At 37.3% G+C, this 23055-nt stretch overlaps 1 protein-coding gene across 2 annotated transcripts in view; it reads left to right on the top strand.

Annotated features, from left to right (window-relative positions):
• Positions 1-23055, top strand: part of LOC100589888 (ubiquitin-conjugating enzyme E2 E2) — a 393012-nt gene that overhangs the window by 284269 nt on the left and 85688 nt on the right. For both annotated transcript variants that reach the window (XM_030812267.1, XM_030812268.1), the window contains exon 4: positions 12004-12136. In XM_030812267.1, coding sequence (XP_030668127.1) covers positions 12004-12136 — 133 coding nt within the window. The remainder of the gene's footprint in view (positions 1-12003; positions 12137-23055) is intronic.

Here is a 23055-nt window from a genome sequence, read left to right as displayed (position 1 = left end):
TGCAGAACGTGCAGTTTTTTGTTACATGAGTATACAAGTGCCGTGGTGGTTTGCTGCACCCATCAACCCATCACCTACGTTAGGTGTTTCTCCAAATGTTATTCCTCTGCTAGCCCCCCTACCCCCCGACAGGCCCCGATGTGTGATGTTCCCCTCTCTATGTCCATGTGTTCTCATTGTTCAACTCCCACTTATGAGTGAGAACACAAATTACATAGCTTAACTAGTTTGTCTAAGATAGTTAACTGTCCCTCACATCTGCCCCATCTTAACTTCTAAATGGAATTTTTACTGTGATTGCTTTTGTAAATATTAGAAAGTAATAATTATGCAAGTAGAATGATACCGGGGAGCTTTACATTCCACCATGTATGAGTGGTAACATTTTTGAGAATTGAAAATTTTTGAGAAGGGATTTGGCTTCCTGAAAACTATGTAGGGGCAGTAATGGTTTACACTCTTGTCAAAAGCTTGTTTATACTGCAGATAAGATCTGTAGATACATTAAAACTCCACAGCTTCCCTGCCTAAGAAATGTTCTTTGCTACTTTGGCTAGCTCACAGGCCCAAGTGTTCTTACAGTACAGATAAGAGAGGCTATTTCTGGAAGCCCTGAGTACCTTGAGGCCTTTCATTACATATTTGAAACTTGCCCAGGATGAAAAGGTTGAAAAATATACTCAGATGCTCATCTTAATCTCTGGTGTCTGTCAAGCAGGGTAGTTTATCATAATGGTTACCTTTCTGGTTTTTTTACTTCAGTCTTCGTATCTAATTGGCAGATGTAGTGACAGGATAAGAGTCTTCACTTTAGAATTAGAGCAGTGGTCCCCCACCTTTTTGGCACTAGGGACCAGTTTCATAGAAGACAATTTTTCAACGGATGGTGTGGGTCAGGGAGATGGTTTTGGGATGATTCAAGCACGTTACATTTATTATGCACTTTATTTATATTATTACATTGTAATATCTAATGAAATAATTATATAACTCACCATCATGTAGAATCAGTGGGAGCCTTGAACTTGTTTTTCAGCATCTAGATGGTCCCATCTGTGGGTGATGGGAGACAGTGACAAGTCATTAGGTACTAGATTCTCATAAGGAATACACAGCCTAGATCCTTCGCATGCGCACTTCACAGTAGGGTTTGCGTTCCTATGAGAATCTAATGCCACCGCTGATGTGACAGGAAGAGGACATTAGCATGCAAGATGTCATACAGCTGGTATAGGAGAGGGAAATTAGAGCCCATAAAGTGAAACTCTTATTATTTCCATGGTATAAGTGCAGAGGTCAAGGAAGAGGTGAGCCCTACTAGTTTCTTGCTTTGCCTGGTAACAATACTGTCATGGGATAATGCGAGTAATGTAAACAGTGGGGAGAGCCTATAAATACACATGAAGCTTTGCTCACTCACCTGCTGCTTACCTCCCGCTGTGTGGCCTCCTTCCTAACAGGCCACGGACTGGTACTGGGAGTTGGGGACCCCTGGATTAGAGGGTTCAGGTTTTCTTCTCTGGGTGTGACCTTGAGCAAAGCACTTCACTTTTCTGACCCTTAATATTGTCACCTTTGAAATGAAGGCTTTCAATGGAAGTGTGCAGCAGGGAAGGAGCCTTTTCATTTTTCCTAAGTATTCCTTTCTTTCCCCTTCCCCCCATATGCATGCTGAGAATCACCGCTGAAGTGAGTCATTTTTACTGCAAGGAAAGGAAGGTATAGTGGAAAAGGGGGAAAAAAAGTTGAGAACCACACAGCTCATTTCTGGAGTCCTTTCAGCTAATTAAAGGATTGCAGATATTGTAATTCAGTATTTTAATTCTGATTGATTTTATGCCTAATTGTCCAACCGAATGGATTTCTAGTCCAGTTCTAATGCTTGCTTGCTTCTGTGTTATAAAAAAATTGAACTCTAGATGGTTTCCAAAGTCTTTATAATCATAACCTATTTCTAACAACCCATGTATATACACGTTGAACATCTGAAATTTGAAAATTTTAAATCTGAAAAAGTTCTGGTCCCAAGCATTTCAGATAAGAGATACTCAACCTGTAAAAAGTAAGACTTAGTTCTTGTTTATTCCGTGGTTGGTCTTTATGTTTACAAGTAAATGCGTATTATAAAAATGTAGCTTAAAAAGAAAAAGAAGAATATACAGTTTTTCCCTGTAGTCTTTCTTCCTGCTTCCCAGTTTCTCTACTTATCCCTGCTCACTACTTTATACAGTTATGTCTCTTAAAATTTTAAGTCTGTTGGCATAGTTGTGTACTCATTGCAATGTATCCACACATTGGGAAAATTAAATATATGCACAGGTAACACAAAAAGAGGTAGGGAAGTCAAGGAGTGTCATGAACTTACTGAGGAAGTCTGCCTTTCTCAGTGACTCATAGAAGGCTAGTTTACTCTCTAAGCTTGCTGGCTACTACTTTCCCTGGGAAAAGGAAGTATTATGATGATTAAGTAGTAGTTATTTTTTCATTTAAAATATTCTTTTTCTTCTATTTCTTACTCTCTGCTAAGTTGTTGACAGTGATAACAAAGGGTACAGAGTAGGTAACAATAGTGACTTTAAAATGATATTTGGTGAAAGATAGCCAAAATCATTTTTTTCATCTTTACGTCTCAAATCTGTAAAGTGTGATTGAGGATAAATATCATTCCCATTTATTAAGCACTCACTGACCACAAAGTACAAAATAATTATTTTTCTTGGAATATTTCAGGAGAATTAGAACCAGATATTTAAGGACTAGAAAGAAGCCTTATGGAGGATAAAATTAACAATCCAGTTCTGCATGGAGTTTAGTGTATGAAATGGATCTTTTCTATCAGCGCTATTGTATCCTAACTTCCTAAGATGTTTTGGTAGACTTTGGCAGTATTGGTTTAAAAAAACAATCAATGAATACAAATACAGGGAATCTCAGGAGTTTATGGAATACTAGTCTTCATTTGTCCTCCTCTCAGACACTACAGAACTGGCCTGTTTCTGAACACCCTCTCGTGCATAGGGAATGCCTTTTCACTGTCTTTTTTTCCTATGATCCAGTTAATGCTGTTTCTTAATATGTCTTCTTCTCCCAAAATTTGAGGTCCTATGTATATGTTTTTATAACGTTTATATTTGCACAGAATGTTACCACTTCCAAAGGAGAACCTAGTACAGCCTTTAGGGGATCGGAAAGGTTGCAGCCAAGTTAAGAACTAGGGGTCAAATAGAATGGTCAGACCTACAGAACATCTTATGCAAAAGCCAGGAGACAAGAAAGGGCCCAGCTGTCTTGAAAGCTCTGCAAGTAATTCCAGTATGATTGTAGTAATAGAGTTGAAGGGGAGCTTTCGGATGGCAAGGGATGGGACCAGAAGTGTAAGCAGGAGCCAATTCTTTATGAAAGACTTTGTATGCTACAAAGAACTTTGGGCTTGATCGTGAAGAACCTAGAGAAAGCAAGGAAGCAAAAGATCCTACTTAAAGGAGTTTCTGGAAATTGCCCTAGCTGCAGTTTGGTGAACAGATTGGACGGAAGCAAAACTGGAGGCAGGGAAACCTTGCAAGATGCTGGTGCCATAATCTAAATGAGAGCTGATGCAGCCAATAATCAGAATACAGAGATAACAATGAAGTAAGATTCAACAGGATTTGGGGGACTTAGAGCAGAGGAGAAAAAAGAGGCATGGTCAAGGATGACTCTCAGATTTATGACCAGATTAGAGATGCTAACAGTTTGGTAGGTGATTGTCAAAGGAAGATAATGAGATACCCAGAATGAAGGTGAAAAGACTAGGTAGCTGAGGGCAGAACCCCTAAGTAGGCAGACGTTGAAGAGGACAAACAAAATGGAGTAGAACCCTAAATTAGAGGGAGACTGTCACTAGAGAAACACCTTCATTATTGTGTTGTATGCCAAAAGCTCAATATGCCTGCAGCTAGCTTCCAAAGGGACTTTGGACATAGGTGCAGTATATAGTTTGAATGTGAACAATGTGCTTTCCCAGAGGAAGGATGAATTCAGTTACATGGACTCTGCTTATAAGCAAGGATTGCTAAAGCTTTTGAAAAATCCCCTCATCTTCTTCTCACTACCCCATCCCTGGTAATTTCAGGTCAGTTCCCTGGACTTACAGGGACTGAACACCTATTCTTCAGACAAGATACTCCCTAGCTGATCAATCACACACATACTTTAAGAGAATTTCACTGGGTTGTAGGATTAACAGACAGCAATTCTCACTTGCTGTGTAGTATGATCAGATTTTTTAAGCACACAGTTTAGGTATCCATTACCATTAAAACTTTATTTTCAGCTAGCTTATTCTATGAATACTAATTTTAAAAAGCCCATTCCCCTTTGATTTCTTCTAGTTATGCCATCAATTATAATCCCTTCAATCAAGATTTAGACTTACAATATACATAGCTTATGTTTTTTCAGCATTTGGTATGTTCAAACAAGGTTCTAACCACTTTTTTTGTAATACCATTAAACCTCCCAGTAACTTCTCAACTTCTTTGATTCATGATGTTTGTGAGCTATGTGTGTAATTTTAAATATTCTAGTAGCCACATTAAAAAGAAGAAAAAAGAAATAGGTGAATTTTAGTTTAATACATTTTTAGCCCACCATTTCAACCTGTAATTATTATTAAATAATTATTAAGTAGATAAATAGTAATTATTAAAATTACTAATGAGATATTTTACTCTCTTTTGAGGTACCATTATCTCATTTTACTTAAGAAGGGATTGAGACATAGAAAGATTAAGTGAAAAGTGGTGGCAAGTCAGACACATTCTTTCTGTGGAGCCAGAATCCCAACATTGCCGAGGCATCCTTCCTCTTTAGCTGTCCCAAAGTCAGTGTTAAGTGAAAAAGCAGTAGACACAGCCAAAAACTCTTGGTCTTAGAATCGCAGGTGTGGCACAGCAGATTGAAAGTATTCAGTATATTTAAAGCATCTTATGATCTTAAGTAAAGACAGTGAGAGCCTAGTTATTTTTATGATTTTTATTGCATGTAATATTTCAGCTGTACATAGGGGCTCATCCACTGCAGGCTGCAGCATGGGAAGCTGAACACGGTTTGATTCTGTTGCAGAATTTCTCCCGAAGCAGCAACCTTGGGCATTCCGCCAAATCGTAATTTGCTGGTATTTTTCATTCTAAAAGATTTACTTCATTGTGTTTTTATTTTGAAATTTAACTGTGAAAGCTTTAGGTTTTTTTCTTATTTAAAAAATAAAATCTGAAAATAAAACAGTAAGGGAATTGATCATTTTCAGAATGTTGCTAGTGGGAAAACATTACTTAATAACGTAATACCTGAAAATCCTGATGTTAAATAAACATTCTATTCATTGATAATTTGGATTTCCTAAGAGTGGCAGCAGTGGATATACATGATTTCTAAAGTTCTGCTATATCTAAATACACATCATAAGATTAGGTTACAGAATCATTATTATTTTTTTTTTACGTACACGTCTTTGTAGCCTTGTTTTTCAGTCCTGAAACCATTTACAAAGCAGTCAACCTCTTTGAGTGTATTTTTGATCATCTGCAACATGTAACAGCAAGTACAACAGCAACTGACATTTGGAGGGTTACTATTTTCCAAGTTCTGTGAGTACAGTTCTAGTAAAAATTTACAAGATTGATGCTATAATTATCTCATTTTGCAGTCAAGGAAACTAAGACATAGAAAAATCACACATTTACCCAGGTCCTAACAGGCTTTAAATGCCAAGGCTAGGATTCAGACAACTTAGTCTGACTCCACAGCCTGTTTATGTTCTTCATCATTGCTCTGTACTGCAAGTGTCCTCTGGCACCAAATTTTATTTGATCAGCTTGAGAGATAAGTGATCATTAAAAGATTAAAAGATTTCTTTCTCACTTCTTGATTCATGATACAGAAATATGACGTGAGCCATGTATGTAATTTTAAATTTCCTGACAGCCAGACTAAAGGAAAAAGAAATAGGTGAAGCATATTTTCATACATTTTTACGCCAGTACATTCCAAGTATTACCATTTCAACATGTAGTTATTCATTAATAATTATTAAATTAATAGGTAAATAGTAATTATTAAAATTATTAGTGAGCTATTTTACTTTCTTTTGCATTAAGTCTTCAAACTTTGCTATATATTTTACACATACAGCACATTTCAATTTCCCTAGCCACATTTCAAGTGCTCAGTAGCCACATGGCTACCATATTATACAGCAAAGTTTTGGATGTTGGGTTCTCAACTGGTACATATCCAAATAGGAGTGGGGCAGAGGGCTGTGCAGTTCAAGAACCACTGCTGTAAGCTTTGGGATTTCAAGTGATACATTTCTAAAATGTTAGAAGAGTCCAGGTTGCTAAAACCCAATTTTTATATGAGGGAAATAGTATTAGTTTTATATGCTTTTTTTTTTTTTTTTTTTTTTGAGAGTCTCACTCTGCCACCCAGGCTGGAGTGCAGTGGCGCAATCTTGGCTCACTGCAACCTCCACCTCCTGGGTTCAAGCAATTCTCCTGCCTCAGATAGTATCCCATCTCCTATCTCCTGGGATAGGAGTATTCCAGATACTCCTCCCAAGTAGCTGGGATTACAGGCGCCCACCACCACACCTGGCAAATATTTGTATTTTTTTAGTAAAGATGGGGTTTCACCAAGTTGGCCAGGCTGGTCTCAAACTCCTGGCCTCAAATGATCCACCCGCCTCGCCCTCCGAAAGTGCTGTGATTACAGGCTAGTTTTATATGCATTTTAAAATACCAGTCTGTTTTCAAGATAATTTGTTGCTACTGGCTAAGATTTCTTAAAGAGGCACACTTTGACAGCATAAACCAATTCAGAGTGATAATATTAGCTGTGTTATTTTAGTCCACTTTTAATAACTATGTAGACAGCTGACTGACTTCAAAGAACTAATAAAACTTGGAGTTCTGATTGAGAGCCAAATAAAACTTGGAATGGGCAAAAATTGAGTTTATGTTATCTGCAGACATTGCCCTTCTTGGTGAGATACTGCTGTCTTCTACTTCAGAGTCCCTTCCTCAGCCACACTATTTGGTAGTCACTCCTTATTTAGCCTATATCTTGTAATTTACTGTGGTTACCATTCTTGGGAGGCCATTTTAAGATTTCTTAAAGTGACTCAGAGAAATTGTAGCTTGGTATTTGCTAAATGTGTTTGTGTATGTTATTTCATAGCTGTATACACTCACCTGTGTGTACTTTTTAACTGAATTTATTCATCTACCTTGAAGTAATATTGTAACTATAAACCCGTAATTCTCTACTTTTAAGCTCTTCCTTCTGATAAGCTTATCTATTCATATTGGGTTTAATTATAGCTCAGGGCATAACCATGTGTATTATTCATCTGAGTGAGTGAGCTTGTCTGGCAACAAGAGGCTGTTGTTGCCAAAGCTTTATTGTCATCTGGGCTGAATTACTCTCTATGCCTCATTGCCAGCCTCAGGAGAAGGAGGTAACGGGGCGATGGGGGAGGAATGCTGTACTCTAGTCCCTTACACCACTGCTTCTCAATATATTCCAACTTTGCAATAAGCTAGGATAACTGTGATTTTATTTACTTCATCTTTTTTTAAACAAGAGAAATCAAACACTAGAAATAAAATTTAACTCTGCTTCATTTCACATCTCTGCATCTATTTCCTCCCATCGCCCCACTCCACCTCATCCCTTGTTGTTGTCATAACCGCTATCATGAATTTAGGTTTATCTTTCCAGTTAATTTCTTAGAAGACTTTGACATAGATATGTATCCATAAATAATATAAAATATTCATACAGTAGGACCTGTAAATTCATACAGTAGGATATTATAAATTAAAAAGAGTAGGATCTGGTTTTTTATTTATACAGTAGGATCACACTGTACATATGCAGCAAGTTGCTTTTCTCACCATATTGGTAGACCTTTGACATAATTTTTCTTAATATAAGAATTTGGTACCTATGTAATAGCGTATCTCACACATGGTAGGTGAGAAAACCTAGTAATAAAACAGAAAGCCCCTGAATCCACTGCACACACTGAGAAGTAAAACATACCCAGAACCATTGAAGCTCCAGTGTGCTGCTTCTCCAACCTCTGCTCCCACCCAGGAAACCACTCTTCTGAACTTTTTTCTTGCTGGTTTTCTTTTCTTACCTCATATTTATGTGTCCCTCAGTAGTATATGTCCTTGTTTGCTTGTTTTTAACCTTTGTAGAAATAGTGTCATACTATATATATTCTTTTTAGTCTTAATTTTTTATTAAATGTATTTTTAAGATTCATTCATGTTAATCTGTAAATTTTCAGTGCTGTATAGTATTCTTTTGGGTGGATTTACCTATTTTTCTGTCAGTAGCCATTTGTGTTGTCTCCAATTTTGCTATTATAAACAGTGCTTCTATAAACATTCTTCTCAATGTCTTCGGGTGGTACACACATGTAAAAGTTTCTCTGTAGTGTATACCTGGGAGTATAATTGCTATGTTGTAAAATAGGTGTACAGTTGACCCTTGAGCAACTCAGGGTTTAGAGGTACCAACTCCCTGTGCCATCAAAAATTCACGTATAATGTTTGACTTTCTCCAAATTTAACTACTAATAATACCCTACTGTTGACAAGAAGCCTTACTCATAACATAAACATTTCAATTAACACATATTTTGCATGTTATATGTATATATGCTGTATTCTTACAATAAAGTAAGCTAGAAAAAAGAAAATATTAAGAAAGTCATAAGGAAGAGAAAATGCATTTATAGTATTGTACCGTGTTTATTGTTACCCTAAGTTTACATCATCTGTTTACAAGATGAAATGGCAGCTAACCACAACTACAGACCTCAATCTACAGTGTATATCAAGTAATTCAACTTTTTCTTGTAATGGCATGACTTTTCTCTGCTTCTTGGGAGCACTTCCAGAATCACTAGTGGCCCGTCGTATGGATCCCATGGTGTTATTTAAGGTTTACGGTATTGCATAAACACAATGAAAAATATGCGAGAACTGAGAGAGCACTTTTTATGGCAATACGCAGTTTGCTGGAGAGATGAAGTGCTCATGCAGAGATAATTTTTGTCACGTGGCATTTTAGACATTTTAAGCAGCTATTGGCAATAGCTGAGTTCATTGCAATAGCAACAGGAGGTGGCTACAAAATTATTACAGTAGTACAGTACATACTACAGTTACTTTTATGCAGTTATGATTTAATACTCTGTGTTTGCATATATTTCTTTTAAATGCACATGGCATCATGTATGGTTTGTGTGTGTGATTTTAACTTCATAAGAGATTGGTATATATTTTCTGGTAGTAAATAAGAAAAACTATTATCTGTGTATATTTTGTGCACTCATGACATTCCTTTTTCTTAATTTTTCAATATTTCTAGGCTAGTGCTTTGTCAGCGAGTTTTTTCAAATTGTCACAAATCTGAAATTTTTCTAATGTATTTTCTTGAAATTTACTTCATCTAAGTTGACCCACGCAATGCAGACCTGTTGTTCAGGGGTCAGCTGTATATTCAACTTAACTAGATGAACCTATATTCTTATTCAAAGTAATTACTCATATTCATCAGCAGTACATAGGAGTTCTAGTTTTTCCACATCCTCATCAACATGTGGTTTTGTCAGGCGTTTATTTTTGCGCTTGCATTTTGTAAAATAATATTACTGAATTGTGATTCTCAGTTTCATTTCCCCGATTTTGATGATATTGAGTATTTTTCATATGATTATTGGCCATTTGTGTTTCTCTTTTTTTGGAAATGTCTATGTCTTTTTCATAGAGTCTTTTTTTAGTTGAGTGTTAGGAATTTGTGTAGTCTCAACACTAGTATTTGGTCACTCTCATATGATCCAAATATCTTTTCTCAGTTTGTGGCTTGCCTTGTCACTCTCTTCAGTCAAACTCTAATATTTTGACTTTTCTATTTAAATATTTAATCCATCTGCAACAGCATTTGTTTATTTACTGAGGGTAAAAATCCAGTTTCTCTGTTTTTCAAATATAAAAACTTTTCCTAGTTCCATCAGTTGACATAAATCAGGTTTTCATATATGTGTGGAAAAGTTTGAGGAATTTCTTTGAGCTTCCAAAAAAATTTTAAAATCAACTTGTTAAGTTTTGGTTTTAAAAAGCAGTTGGACTTTTTCATTGGAATTGTGATGAATCAATTTGGAGAAACTGACATTTGATATCAGGTCTCCCTACCCATAAACTTGGCATCTCCCTCCATTTATTTAACTCTTATGAGTATTTTTCAACAAGTTTTATATAATTTTCTCCATAAAGATCTTACACATCTTTTATGACTTTACTCATAGCTTCCTTACAAGACCTATTGCAACTCATTTAAAAATACATTTTCTAGGAGCCAAGTGTGGTCCAGTGAGGCATGCCTGTAAACCCAGCTACTTGAGAGGGTGAGACCCAAGAATGGCTTGAGCCCAGGAGTTCAAGACTAGTCTGGGCAACCTAGTAAGACCCTGTCTCAAAAAAAAAAAAAAATACATTTTTTAGTGGTGTATTGAAATGAAGTTGATATTTGGATATTGATCTTATATCTAGCAATTTTGCTAAACTCTTTATTAAGTTTAATACATTGTGTGTGTGTGTGTGTTTGTGTGTGTATATATATATATATAGTTATATTTGGGCTTTTTTTTCTGTGAACCTAAATACTACAAATACTATTTTATTTCTTCTGTCTCAATCCATATACCTTTTATTTTTCCTTCTGATTTTCATACTTTGATAAATATGGTCTCTAATCCAGTACTGATTAGAAGTGGAGATAACAGCCATTCTTTTCATGTTCATCATTTTAAAGGGAGTGCTTTTAATATTTTACCATTGAATATAGTAGTTGATGTGAGGTTTTTGATACATGTCTTTTATCAGGTTAAAGAAGTTTTCTTCTGTTCCACTTTTGCTAAGTTTATGGAGTTTTTGTAATTACGAATGGCTGTTTGTGATAAAATGGCTGCTCAGTAATGAATTTTCTGTAGATATAAACTCATTTCAAAATAAGAGGGAAAAGAAGCTGAATCTTTATTGCCAATAAAATCTTTCCCAAGACTCTTAATAGGGTTGCCTACTTTGTTACAGGGTGTGAGGAGAACTTCTAGTATTCTATTATTATTACATGTAGTTAATAGCTTGATGAAACAAAAAGAACACTGGAAAGCTAAATCCTAATCTCATTTTGCCCTTCTTTTCACCTGAGAGAACTATTACAATTCACTTGACTCATGTGGGCCATATTGTTTTCAGCAAAATTCTCTGAAACTCAGAGACATGTGTACTGCTAGTAGCCATGTGGCTTGTTCACTTGCTTTGTTATTAATTCATCATCATCCAGCATATTGACTTCCTCAAGCACCTTCTAGGGAGGGTAGAAAGAAGCATTAGTTACGAAACACAGTTATAAAACAAAATGATACATCTTATCATCTACAGACCTCATTGGTCATGATGTATGGGGTCAGGAAGTCCTTTGGGTGGGGAGAAAGAAAGGAAGATTCAGACAGGATATTATATTTGAGCAGAGACTTTGGATGATGAACGTTGAACCTCTTTTGTGTTCTCAGTTGTTAGCAAAGGGATCAGACTAGTCATTCCTCAGAGGTCCTTCTAACTTTGAAATTTTGTCTGTGACATCACAAATAATTTCATGCTTTTATTAAACATTTGTGTTTCTACCTCTGGCCTATGGTCCTTGGACTCTTGTTCCATAGGCTTAGGGTTATGAATGGCAAAAGAGGATCTTGGTGTTCTTTTATTAAGTAATACCAACGTATTTCACTTCTAGGATAATGACAATATTGACAATATGAATCTTGAGAGTTAACTGATTAACTTTTTGTGTTTTTATGGAATTGCTCAGTTGGTTATCATAAATAGATTTTGTTAAATCCCAGCCTTTATGTAATTTCTAAGCACATTTCATTTGTATGTCTTATTTCAGTGCTGGACCCAAAGGAGACAACATTTATGAATGGAGGTCAACTATATTGGGACCCCCAGGATCTGTCTATGAAGGAGGAGTGTTCTTTCTTGACATTACCTTTTCACCAGACTATCCGTTTAAACCCCCTAAGGTCAGTATGAAGTTTTCATTGACTTTTAGCAATATGGATTATATTTCTAGACACATATACTTATTCTTAAATATACATTTCTAGGGATGCATGTCTATTCTGTTGTCACAGACAGCTTCCCAGGATTGATAGTGTATAAAATGAAATAATGTAAAAAATTGTAGGTTATTCCTCCACTCCAGCTTTTTACTGATTTCGTTGTTTTTTCTCCTCCTTTTTCTCCTCATTATCTCCTTTCTTCGTTACACGTTTTAATGTAACATAAAACACCATGTTTTATGGGTGAAAGTGGGGTCATAAGGTTGGGCCAGGGTGAGTACCAGAGCCCAGAAAATCAGACGTAGCCTGGAGCCAGAGCCCAAGCAAGCTAAGCGCAAGAATCGGGCTAAAGGCAGAGGAAGCTTTGCCAAGGCAAGGTTTATAGCACCAGCTATGGAGGTTTGAGTTTTGGTGCCTCTAGAGTTCAGCTGCTCACATGCAGTACACATGGACTAGTATGGAAAGTATGACCCACAGAGACTTAAAAATCGTGTTAAATAAATTTAGTAAAGAAGTATTTATAATAGTTCATTAATGAAACTGATTAATCAATGAAAAGTCATTTATGTTCCTGTCTGATGTGCAAGAGTGCAGTGAAATCAGAACATGAAAGAACTCTCACTTATTTAAGCCAAGGTTATATACTTCAGAAAGTCTTCACATTCTTTTCTACTGCCTACAAGTCAGATATTTGACTATTTTAAATATTATGTCATCTCCATTAGCATTTGTTCTCCACTATAGTAAAGGAAATGACCCTGAGGACACTATGTTTTGGCTACCAAGAAAGAATTCTCGTCTGGCCCTGACTGAACGTCACAATGCACAGGGATAGAAAACTTGTTTGCATTGTGGATTGGAGTAAACAATATAAAAAAACAAGAATAAGACTAGACCTTCACCATGACTTTCTATAATTCCCCTCCCTCCTCTTTTTTGCCCCTGCTCTTCCTTTCTTCCTTTCTTTCCATTGATGCTTAGATAGTGTTACCAAAGCAAAAAGTAGTAACTATAATTATATAGTAACTCAATGAGGAAACCAGGGACAGAGGAACTAAGTAACTTGTCCAGCATTATGCATCAAGCAAATTGTGGTGTAAGGATTTGAATCTGGAAAGCCTGGCTCCAAAGCCCATACTTCTTCCTACATTACACAATACATTTTATTCAAGCTTTCAGGGCTGGTGGCACTGGTGACCACCAAGAGCTTGCATTTGGTAGGTTTTCAATGACAAAGCCATAGTAAATCTAATACTTATCTTCTCCCTTTACTGGATGGGACCCTTACACCTTCCTTTTCTACTTTAGACCAGCCCTTATGTCACCTGGAGTATCTGTTGTACTGTGAGGAATGTAAGGACCTTTCTTTCTCAGCCTCTATGGTAAAGGATGCACAGAGTGAGGAAGGAGGAGGAAAATTCAGACCAGGCTATTGTGTTGCTTGTAAATCTGATGTGATCTGTTCCTTGAGATTAGTAGTTTCAGAAAATGTGTGGGCTTATCCTAGTTCTGAATGACAGAAATGTGTAGATTAAACAAAGCTAGAATAAGCTGGCGGGGAGAGAGTCAAATCGCATTCTTGACTTTCTTCACTGAGTCGAGCAGTCTACTGGGCATCGGCTCTGCCAACTCATTTCTTCTCCAGAACACTCCAGTAAGACTAGGATGTTCCCCTGTCACAGAGGAGGAAACATAGATGAGACTTAGAGAGGGTTTCCAAGGATGTACAACCAGGAATCTACTGAAGTGTGAGTCCAGGGACCATGTACTTTCCACCGAATTATACACACTTGCCTTGGAGAAGTTGACTGGTAAAAATAGGGCATGGGAGGAATGCTTTATCTGTCCTCAAATGTTTCAGGGACTATGGTGTGGGTAGGGGTTGGACTTTATCCAGGATGGTTGGATGGGACAAAAATAGAAGCGGGAGGGTGTCAGTTACCGGGAAGTAGATTTCAGTTTTTTCTGAGGGAAATCTGACCCACAGTTGGACAGTCAACTTGTGTGTAGCTCTACCCCTGAGACAGCACACTTCCCTTTACTAGGAGTGTTCAAGAAAAAACTGAGTTACTACCTGTCAAGAATTTTACCAGAAAAAATGATATCCCTCCACGTAATGAATTGGACCAGACAATCTGTAAGGAGAAAAAGAAAAGCAAACTTTGATACCTAGAACCACAAATCAAATGCACATTTGATAGGTATCTGTGGAAAGTATTTAAAAGCAAATTATCACCTCCTAATATATCCGTTTTAGAAATCAGATTTTGTAGATAGGTTTGTTACTCAAGGGAGAAAAACTTGGAGTGTAGTGAAGGCTATTAAGTAAAACAAATACTTTATTATTAATAGTTTTGATGTAACAACTCCATGTCTTCCTAGTGTCCTGTTACTGTAAATAGTACATGTTTCAAGTTGCCTTGGGTTTCTTTTATCTGCTGCTTGGTATTTTTCTCTCTTTTGCTCTTTTTTTTTTTCACGTTAGCCATGCATTTTGATTCTTGCAACATTTCCCAACACACTGAAGAATGGACCAGGGAAGCAGTGGGTGTCGGGGGAATTACTTATAAGAGCAGATGCTTATAAATACATCTGATGGACTATCTGATGGTTATTTGTGTGGATATACATACCATAAAATTAGTCCGTAGCATGATTGGGTTCATGAGATAATTTTTTCCAAATTATCATAAATAGAACCTTTTATGAGGACTTCTAAACACTATAGAGCCCAAATGTAGCTTTTAAAGGTCAGAGGAATGATTCGAGATGCCCCTTCTTGTTGCAGGAACTTTTTCACAGTAGGGCTTGATCAGGTTGAACACCATATATTCTGCTGCCCAGTTTTTTAAATCAGAGATGAGCTATTCTAGTAATTCCTTCCAGAATTTGCCTAAATTCTAATAAGGCAAGCAAAACAATTACTACCTGAGTACATAATGTTAATTAAACTTAGTATTCTAGTTTTAAACAGGTTGAGTATTAGTACTTTTCAAATGCTATATTTCAGTATTATTTTTAGTACATCGAATTTCTCATATGTTTATGCCTTTTGCTTAACCTGTAGCACAATTTTACTATTTCAAAGTAGGTAAGGCATTTTACGTGGTATCTTTTCTTGCATGACATTGTCGATTGCATTTGATGTCAGGTCTTCAGTTGAGTACGTAACCACCAATGATAATATTATTTCTCTGGGAAAATACCTGTTTAATAGAACTCCATCTAGGAATACTACATTATGGCCAAAAAGAAAAGTGTAATGAACTGCTAGTGTGTATAAAAACTTTTTACACCTATTTATTTTTCAGTGTAGACATGTGTTTTAATGTTTTAATTCAGTATCTGTTTTTAAGGTAGAAGTTGCTTTGTTTTTTGGGGGGTTTTTTGTTGTTGTTTGGTTGGTTGGTTTTTGTTTTTGTTTTTGTTTTTTGTTTTGAGATAGAGTGCGCTCTTTTGCCCAAGCTGGAGTGAAGTGGCACAATCTCGGCTCACTGCAACCTCTGCCCCCTGGATTCAAGCAATTTTCCTGCCTCAGCCTCCCAAGTAGCTGGGATTACCGGCACCTGCCACCACGCTCGGCCTATTTTTGTATTTTTAGTAGAGATAGGGTTTCGCCATGTTGGCCAGGCTGGTCTCGAACTCCTGACCTCAAGTGATCCACCTGCTTCAGCCTCCCAAGGTGCTGGATTACAACCGTGAGCCACAGCGGCCAGCCAGAAGTTGCTTTGTATTTTGTTGTGGATTAGCTTTTAGATTCATAGATAATTAGTTTTTAAATTTATAGGTAATTACTCCTCAGCCAGGTGCAGTTGCTCACACTGGTAATCCCAGCACTTTGGGAGGCTGAGACAGGAGGATCATTTGAGATCACGAGTTGGAGACCAGCCTGGCCAACATGGCAAAATCCCATCTCTACTAAATACAAATATTATCTGGGCATGGTGACTCACACCTGTAATTCCAGGTTCTCGGCAGGCTGAGGCATGAGAATTACTTGAACCCAGGAGGCAGAGGCTGCAGTGAGTTGAGATCGCACCACTGCACTTCAGCTTGGGGGACGGAGCAAGACTCCATCTCTAAATAAATAAATAAATAAATAAAATTACTCCTCAAAGTGCTCAAAATCTGTACTTTATTTTAAAAGTTTAATATGTAAGTATTTTAATGTTATTCATTTTGCAGCCTACATATTTGTTATATAATTAAAAAACTATTGCAGATAAGCAAAAGGGAAAAAATTTGCCTGTAATCTCCCCCAAACTGATTATTCATGCCATTTAGGTATATCTGTTTTTTTGTTTTTTTTTATTATACTTTAGGGTTTTAGGGTACATGTGCACAATGTGCAGGTTTGTTACATATGTATCCATGTGCCATGTTGATTTCCTGCACCCATTAACTCGTCATTTAGCATTAGGTGTATCTCCTAATGCTGTCCCTCCCCCCTCCCCCCACCCCACAACAGTCCCCGGAGTGTGATGTTCCCCTTCCTGTGTCCATGAGTTCTCATTGTTCAATTCCCACCTATGAGAGAGAACATGCGGTGTTTGGTTTTTTGTCCTTGCGATAGTTTACTGAGAATGATGTTTTCCAGTTTCATCCATGTCCCTACAAAGGACACGAACTCATCATTTTTTATGGCTGCATAGTATTCCATGGTGTATATGTGCCACATTTTCTTAATCCAGTCTATCGTTGTTGGACATTCGGGTTGGTTCCAAGTCTTTGCTATCGTGAATAGTGCCGCAATAAACATACGTGTGCATGTGTCTTTACAGCAGCATGATTTATAGTCCTTTGGGTATATACCCAGTAATGGGATGGCTGGGTCAAATGGTATTTCTAGTTCTAGATCCCTGAGGAATCGCCACACTGACTTCCACAATGGTTGAACTAGTTTACAATCCCACCAACAGTGTAAAAGTGTTCCTATTTCTCCACATCCTCTCCAGCACCTGTTGTTTCCTGCTTTTTTAATGATGGCCATTCTAACTGGTGTGAGATGGTATCTCACTGTGGTTTTGATTTGCAGGTATATCTGTTTTAAGACTTTTGTTTCCTTCATTTGTATCATATACATATAAATATGTACACGTACATGCCTGTACATATACATACATACATAAACACACATACACCTTTTTACAAAAATTGGGCCATACTCCCCATGGCTTCATGATTACTTTTTAATCTAATGTTGTATTTTCATCCAGTGCCATATATATTTCCAGTAAACATTTTATTGTGTTACAGTTATAAAGGCTGCCTAGTATTCCGTTGTATAAATAAACCAAAATTTAATCACTTTCATGTGGCTGAACAATTAGATTCTTCTCATTGCTTCTGTTATAATCAGTGATGTGATGTACATTCTTGTAATTACACATTTTTATACTTTTATGATTTTCTCAGGTTAAATTTGTTGATGTGGAATTTCTGGGTAAAGAGTTTGCACATATTTATAGAGTTTTTGGTAACGATTGACAAATCGTGCTCTAGAAAAATTGTATCAGTTTACGTCGTGACCATCAACGTGACAGTGTAGAACTTCCCTACACTCCCCTCAGCTTATAGGATTTTAAGTCCTTTTTACTGGCAGTAGATAAAAAGTCATATCTTGTGGTTGCGTTAATTTACATTTATTTGACTACCTGTGAAATGTATGACAGTTTTCATGTATACTGTTGTCCTATCTCATTATTTCTTTTCGTGAATAATATAAAAAACATTTTATCTTAAAAGTCTTACATCAAATAAAATTAACAAAGATGCTTGAAGAATTCAGAAACTAATGGAATATATTATGTTGGGGTTTTTTTCTACCAAAAACACTTTGAAAATATTGTGACACTCTGTGTCTAATGTTTCTGTTTCAGACATTCTTTCTTTTTTTTTTTTGGAGACAGGGTCTCACTCTGGGGCCCAGGCTGGAGTGCATTGATGTGATCATGGCTTACTGCAACCTCCATCCAGTCTCAAGCTGTCCTTTCACGTCAGCCTCCCAAGAGGCTGGCACTACAGGCACACACCACCACACCTGGCTAATTTTTGTTTTTTGGTTTTTTTTTGTAGAGAGAGGGTTTTGCCATGTTGCTCAGGCTGGTCTTGAACTCCGGGGCTCAAGCAATCTGCCCACTTTGGCCTCCCAAAGTGCTGGGATTACAGGCATGAGCCACCGCCGCTGGCCTGTCTTAGAAATTCTAATGACTTACATCCTCACTAAGGACTCATGTTAGGTAACAGGTCAGATGTTTGTCTTTTCAGTAGAAATGCATAGGGGTAACGCATTTTTAATTTAGCTTTGTCTGTCTCCCTGTGGATCTGTACATGACATAAAAAATAAGTGTTCATTCTAAATAGATTTGAAATTAGGTAGGTGAGAGAGTCACTCATGTTTGTTTTTTATTTTCAGTATTTCAGGCAACTTATGCACAGGTTAGACATGCTGTGTCCATGTTCCTGGAAAACACTGTTTTCTTTGGTAATGGCAAGAAGATAGTATCTCCTGGTGATAAAATTTGTGCCTCAGGTGTTTTATAAAACAAGACAAAAAATTACACACATCAATAAAGTGTCTGTAAGTGAAATTAAGAATGATATTCAAAATCTTTTTAAATATAATTTGTTCTTTCAGTACAAATTTTAGCAAGTACGTTTTAAAATCCTAGAGATCAATTCAGAGCGTATCAGTTTATGGGTTTCTTTGTTGTTATTTTATATAAAGTCTAACTATGGGCTGCTTACTAATGTCAGCTAATGCTGAAGGCCTTAACTGCTTTTGAAAAGTGAAATAGATGGGGTCTTCAGGTTTTCAAAATCTTTATTTTTCTCATTAGATTTTAACCTTAAATTGACAGGTCATGGCTACTCATAAATAAGGTAGCTAATTAGTTACAATAAGAAGCAGTGATATTCAGCATCTGAAAGCCAGAGAGAGATCTGTAACTGAAGTTCAACAATGAGTTCCACAACTGCACCCTTACTAGATTATTATTATGTACTTGTTTTTATTGTTAATGCTGCTACTCAAAGAAGAAAGATGAATGTGTTTCCCAGAATTTTCAGTAAGAGCAGTGATTTGTGTGTGTAAACCCAGCTACCCATTCATTTACTCCAGCCTTGGTTAGAGAACATGCAATTGTCATGGAGTAACATGAATTGACTTGTTTTTAACCTGAGTTCGTGCATTCATATAAAGCTTGGCCATGGAGCAAGTTCTTTCTTACATTTTGAATTACCTATTTGACATCTCTAGTTGAACATCCAGTAGTCATCTCAAACTTAACAAATCCAGAACCAAATGATTGATTCCCCCATTCCACATCAGCCATACCAGCTCCTCTAGTTTTCCCCATATCAATGAATGTCAGGTCTATTTTTCCAGTTGCTAAAACTAAAAACCTTACATTCATTCTTGACTCCTTTCACACATCTAGCCAGACCCAGTCCCACTGGCTCAATCTTGAAAATAAATCTAGAATCCAAACATTTCTCACCACCTTTCCCTAGAAACTCTTTGGTGCAAACCACCATCAACTGTTCTCCGCCCTCAGATTATTGTGGAAATCTCCTATGTGGTCTTCCTGGTTCCACCCTTGTCCCTTCAACAGTACACCCCATACGCTGAAAGATTCCTTTTTTATTTTTTTGCCTGGAATGGAGTAGTGTGATCTCAGCTCACTGCAACCTCCGCCTCGCAGGCTCAAGTAGTCTTCCCACGTCAGCCTCCCAAATGGCTGGGACCACAGGCATTTGCCACCATGCCCGGCTAATTTTGTATTTTTGATAGAGATGGGGTTTCGCCATGTTGCCCAGGCTGGTCTCGAACTCCTGAGCTCAAGCAATCCGTCTGCCTCAGCATTCCAAAAGTGCTGGGATTACAGGCGTGAGCTACCACGCCCAGTCTAAAGCTTCCTTCTATAGTGTGTCAGATTATGTAAATTATTTGCTTAAACCCTTCAGTGATTCCCAGCTCCTGAATAAAAGCCTGTAAAATCATATAGAACCACCCCATCCACAGAATAGTTTTCAAAGTTGCCAGCCATCATTTTTTACTCAAATACTCAAAGCATGCTTCTTCACAAGCCTTTCCGTTTATTCTTCCTTCTGCTTGCATTTGTATGCCACCCAGAAATTCACATGACTCACTTCATTTCTCCCTTGATGTCTCTGCTCAAATGTCACCTTTTCAGAGAGGTGCGTGGATGACAAATTCCAACCTCCTTAGGTTCCCTATAAACTTCCTCAAACTTCCTCACAACCACTACTATACTTGATTTTTTGCTATAGCACCTCTCCGTCTTGGTGTTACATATTTCTTTGTTTATTTATTATGTTTCCCTTTCCTCAATTAGCATGTAAGCTCAATGAGCACAGAAACTTTGTCTATTTTCATGTCACTCCTTTAATCTCATCCATATAGAACAATACCTGGTGATTCAGTAGGCAGTCAATAAAAATTTGTTGAATTAGTTAAATGCATGTAACTGTGCTATAAGCAAAATGTTTATTACCCCCCACTTCATGGATCAGAAAACTGAGTTCCATGGACGTTAAGTTGCGCACAGGCCACAAAGGAAGTAGGTAGCTGAACCAGAATCTAAACCCAGTTCTAAACTGAGCCTTTTATCTCCAATTATCGAGAAGGTTTAGATTGCTTATATCCCTGGAAGAAGGAATACTTGTTCCTGGATCATACACTCTGGTATAAATTAATTGTATCACATTATTCTCCAACCCAAGTATTTTTGAGGGGAGAGGAAAGACAGTATGAGGAGGAAAGAATGTTAGAAGAGATTTTGTGTGCCTTTCTGATTTGCCAGGAATCCTCTTTCCAAAGACACTGGGGGCTTTTCTCCAATATGTTTCTAATTCACAGACTGAGGTGTTATATCTACGTTAAATAATAAATATTGATTTCTGGATTTTGCCAGCTTTAAAGAAGTTACTTCACATTTCACAGATCATTTTCACATTTAACTAGTGTCAGAACGGCCTTGTATCCTCAATATCATGACTGGGCTGTCATAGGATTGCTTACATCACATGAGTCAGTTTTTCTTTTTGGTCCATGCTCCTTTTGATAAACTTTTAATAATGGCATGCTATCCTTAAATGTTGTGTGAAATTCCAAAATGAATGTGATGATTAAAAATTGATCAAAATGGTGTCATTGTCTTTGGGCTTTTAAAACAATGCACATTATATCTGTGTGTCCAGCCACCACCTACAACTACCAGCAATTTAGTAATTACTAAGAAGCAGGATTGGGTTTTGTTTTCAGGGCAAAGAATACCAACTTTATTGTAAGCCAAATTAAATATGCCTGTAAGCTAATAGGAAATCAGCCTTTTGGCTGACAGGAAGTTTAATTTAGCCATATTTTGGGATGAGATACCTTTGTTCCTACCTTTCCATAGTCAAATGCAGTTCACTAATTTTAAAGAAGGACCTTTAGTTTATTATTGTCTCCTGAGATGCTTATTGCTCAAGCCAGCTTAATTTTTCAGGTTGAATCAACTCAACCAACTGTATGTTCGCACAGGCCTTGAAGAGGTGGTGGTGAATCAGCCACTCTGATATCTACTGACACACCCCTATAAGAGCCCTGCCATAAAGGTGGAGGTTTCAAACAAGTATTTTACTGTGCTTCTCCATGCCTTGGAGTTCCTATCTCTGTGAATGTGACCGCACTCTAAATGGAAGTTTGTGTTGGTTGATGTTACTATCAGCATAACTGGAAGGGGTAGATAGGCCTAAATTCCTTCACGATGGATGTTCTTCTGCGGAGAAGTTGTGAACAGGGGAGACTGAAGTGAGACATTCAGAAGCTTGGAAAATGAGGATCTTCTTTGCCTTCAGGGGTCAGAAAAGGTTCAACTCACTTACCAAAGAGGGGTGACTTTTCTAAGGAAAGATTCACAGATGACACAAGTGATACCCTCCCCTCACGTGAGTTTTTTGAAGAGAGAAGGGTAGGGTAACTCCTCCAGGTACGGTCTTCAGTATCCCAAACATCAAAGGGTATTGAGTGATCCACTCACTGGTCCCATAAAACAGTGAACACTGGAAACTCTGAGAGAAACACTCTAAACACATAAAATTTAAGGACAATAAAGTGATACTTGAAGAAATATTCTTGTAAAGAGGAAAACCTTCTGTAGTACTAAGCCAGATGAAGCTTCAGTTTTGGCATTTTCTGAACCTTGTAGGAAAGGGCTTTTATGGAACCAGATCAAGACATGGAACAGACACACTGTGTTGATTGTCTGTAAATTTGAAAACAAATTATATTTCATTGTCCACTTGAGAGATGGGATGGGGAAATAATATTCTACATGTAATGAAAAAAAGTATAATATTCTCCACTTTATTTAAATACGTTACTTGCTTAGGTAGTTATTTGTGACGTTATTTTGTTCAAGCTGGGATACAGTAGGCAGGTCTGAGTTCATTTCTAAGACTGCCTGCCAAATATCAATCCCTTTATGGCAAGTGATCAAATTTCCTTGATTTTTTCTTTTTTTTAATATATATTTTTTTATTATACTTTTAGTTCTAGGGTACATGTGCACAATGTGCAGGTTTGTTACATATGTATACGTGTGCCATGTTGGTGTGCTGCACCCATTAACTCATCCTTTACATTAGGTATATCTCCGAATGCTATCCCTCCCCCGCCGCCCCACCCCACAGCAGGCCCTGGTGTGTGATGTTCCCCTTCCTGTGTCCATGTGTTCTCATTGTTCAGTTCCCACGTACGAGTGAGAACGTGAGGTGTTTGGTTTTTTGTCCTTGCGATAGTTTGCTGAGAGTGATGGTTTCCACCTTCATGCATGTCCCTACAAAGGACAGGAACTCATCGTTTTTTATGGCTG

This window comes from Nomascus leucogenys, chromosome 4 (genome assembly GCF_006542625.1).
Source record: "Nomascus leucogenys isolate Asia chromosome 4, Asia_NLE_v1, whole genome shotgun sequence".
Classification (NCBI taxonomy): Eukaryota; Metazoa; Chordata; class Mammalia; order Primates; family Hylobatidae; genus Nomascus; species Nomascus leucogenys.
This window is presented reverse-complemented; position numbering and strand designations above follow the sequence as displayed.